This window comes from Falco cherrug (assembly GCF_023634085.1).
Source record: "Falco cherrug isolate bFalChe1 chromosome W unlocalized genomic scaffold, bFalChe1.pri SUPER_W_unloc_1, whole genome shotgun sequence".
NCBI classification, from domain to species: Eukaryota; Metazoa; Chordata; class Aves; order Falconiformes; family Falconidae; genus Falco; species Falco cherrug.
Window position 1 is genome coordinate 11561878 of NW_026599288.1, and position 2393 is coordinate 11564270.

The 2393-nt window shown below is 49.8% G+C and overlaps 1 protein-coding gene across 1 annotated transcript; it reads right to left on the bottom strand.

Annotated features, from left to right (window-relative positions):
• Positions 1–1166: 1166 nt before the first annotated feature.
• Positions 1167–2099, bottom strand: LOC129734924 (endogenous retrovirus group K member 8 Gag polyprotein-like). Its single transcript, XM_055700345.1, has one exon. It carries the CDS (start codon positions 2097–2099, stop codon positions 1167–1169), a length of 933 nt encoding a protein of 310 aa, XP_055556320.1.
• Positions 2100–2393: the final 294 nt, after the last annotated feature.

Sequence of the window (2393 nt, forward strand, 5' to 3'; positions counted from 1 at the left end):
TGGCAGCAACATAGAGTTGACACAAGGTGGGCGAATTTCTCATTCCTTGAGGGAGGACCGTCCATTCAAAGCGTTGGTCCGGTCCCTCCCGGTTGATCGCGGGTAAGGTAAAGGCAAATCTGCGCTGATCATCTTCATGTAAAGCAATTGTGAAAAAGCAGTCTTTCAAATCTACAATGAGTAAATGCCACCCTTCCGGTATCATAGCTGGGTTGGGTAAACTGGGTTGTAAGGCCCCCATATCATGCATCTGTTTGTTTACCACTCGCAGATCATGAAGCAATCGATATTTTCCAGACTTTTTCTTGATAACAAAGATGGGGGTATTCCAGGGGCTCGTTGACAGACGCAAGTGACCTTGTTGATACTGCTCTTTAACCAGTTCATGCGCCTGTTCTAGACTTTCCCTTTTTAACGGCCACTGCTCTATCCACACTGGTTCCTCTGTCTTCCATCGGAGTGGGATCAGGAAAGTCCAAGCAATGGTCGCTCCTAGAAAGGGAGGTCTGAAGTGAGGACCATCCCCATTTGGGCCAAGATATCACGGCCTATCAAAGCATGCACCCCCTCAGGCAATGGAATAATCGAGACACAACAGTTTATAACTTTGTCAGCTATAGTCCATCGCAGAAGGGGGGATTTGCGAGCGAGGGTCAATCCCCCCACTCCTGCAACTGTGGCATTGGTCATACAGGTTGGCCAATGCGCCGGCCATTTCTGTGCACTGATTATAGAGACATCAGCGCCAGTATCCAACAGCGCAGTAATCGAGAGTGTCTGGTCTCCATACTGCACTGTGACCGATCGCCGTGGTCGTTGACGCAAGCCAATAGTCAATAAAGCCATTTGCCCTGTAGACCCAAAGTTACCTTGTCCTCGAGGTTGTTCTTGCAGTGGTTGGAGGGTGCCTGCAAGATGCGGTAGTGGAATCAGCTGGGCTATCTTGGTCCCTTTAGGTATAAAGAGTGGGGGAAACAGCGTCTGAGCCATAATATGAATTTCTCCGTGAAAGTCCTTATCAATCAGTCCCACCAAAACATTGAGTCCCAACATGGTGGCTGATGAACGCCCGATGAGTAATGCTCCAACAGCTTGTCCGCCTATACAAACTGGGCCTTGTATGCCAGTAGCAAGTTTTGTAGGCTTTGAGTCCAAGAGGGTACAATCTACTGTAGTTGCCAGGTCCAAGCCGAGGCTTCCACTGGTTGCAGGTCGGAGAGGAAAGGATTTTGTGCTGCTGGGCAGGCAGCCGCTTTTTGTGTCGGCGTGGGGCGGCTCTTCCCGCTGGGTCGCCCGTTTCCCGATCGACGACAAGCAGCTTCATTGTGAGTGTCCTTGCGGCAGTTTTGGCACCATACGGAGTTGACATTGCAGTCCCATCTCACGTGTCCGGTGGCACCGCAACGGAAGCACTGTAGACGAGATGGGCCGTGGTCATTTGATCGCCCAGCAAAGGCTTGCAAAGGAGCAAGGGCTGCCAAGACCTGACTTTGGGTAGACTGCGCCTGCTCTTTTAAAGCACTCCCTATTTCTTTTATTGCCTCGACTAACATAGCCTGGGGCCCGACTGGCACTTGTGCCATTCTTTCCAAAGCTTCTTCTATGGTCCATGTCCCTGGTAGCGTAGCTAGGATGTTACGTGTGGCTGGGTTACAATTCTGTATGGCACACTGCTTTAAAATGGAGCCTTTGAGATAGTCTTGCACCCCAGCCGCCTGTATGGCGTTTGCTACCTGATCGATAAATAACCCAAATGGCTCCTCTCTTCCCTGCTTGATTCCCATATATGAAGGGATTCCCCCAGGCTCCTTTATACGGTCAAGCGCTAGTCTAGCTAGCCTCATCGCTTCCTTTGCCTTATCTGGTCCCATCAGTGCCTGAGCTTCGGTTTGAAAATAGGGTCCTAAACCCATCAGCTCCTGTAGAGTAACCCCATGCAGTGGGTCCCCTGGCTGTCTAACCACTGCTATCGATTCCTGACAAGCAGCCTGCCAATGAGCGTTAAACAGAAGCTGCTGATGTTGGCTCAAGATTAACTTCATTATACTGCGTATGTCACTCGGGAGTAAGATATTAGTTCCCCAAATATAATCTAACATTTGCCTGGTGGGTTCCCCTTTCAAACCTGACTCACTCACTTAGCCCGTAGCTGAGTTAATAATTTCCAATCTAAGTTAGTGAGAGAAACCGTGATATTCCCCTGCGCATCTGGCTGTGAATACGTGACCGGGAAAGCCTCATGCACGATTCCCACGGCAAAATCGCGTTCACCCTCAAGCATAGCACTGTCTGCTATCTGCTTCCAGACCTTTTGCCTATTTTGGGCAACCTGAAGACATTCTGCAAAAGGATTTGTACATTCCCTACTCTCTACCGGGTTTTTACGGTCTATC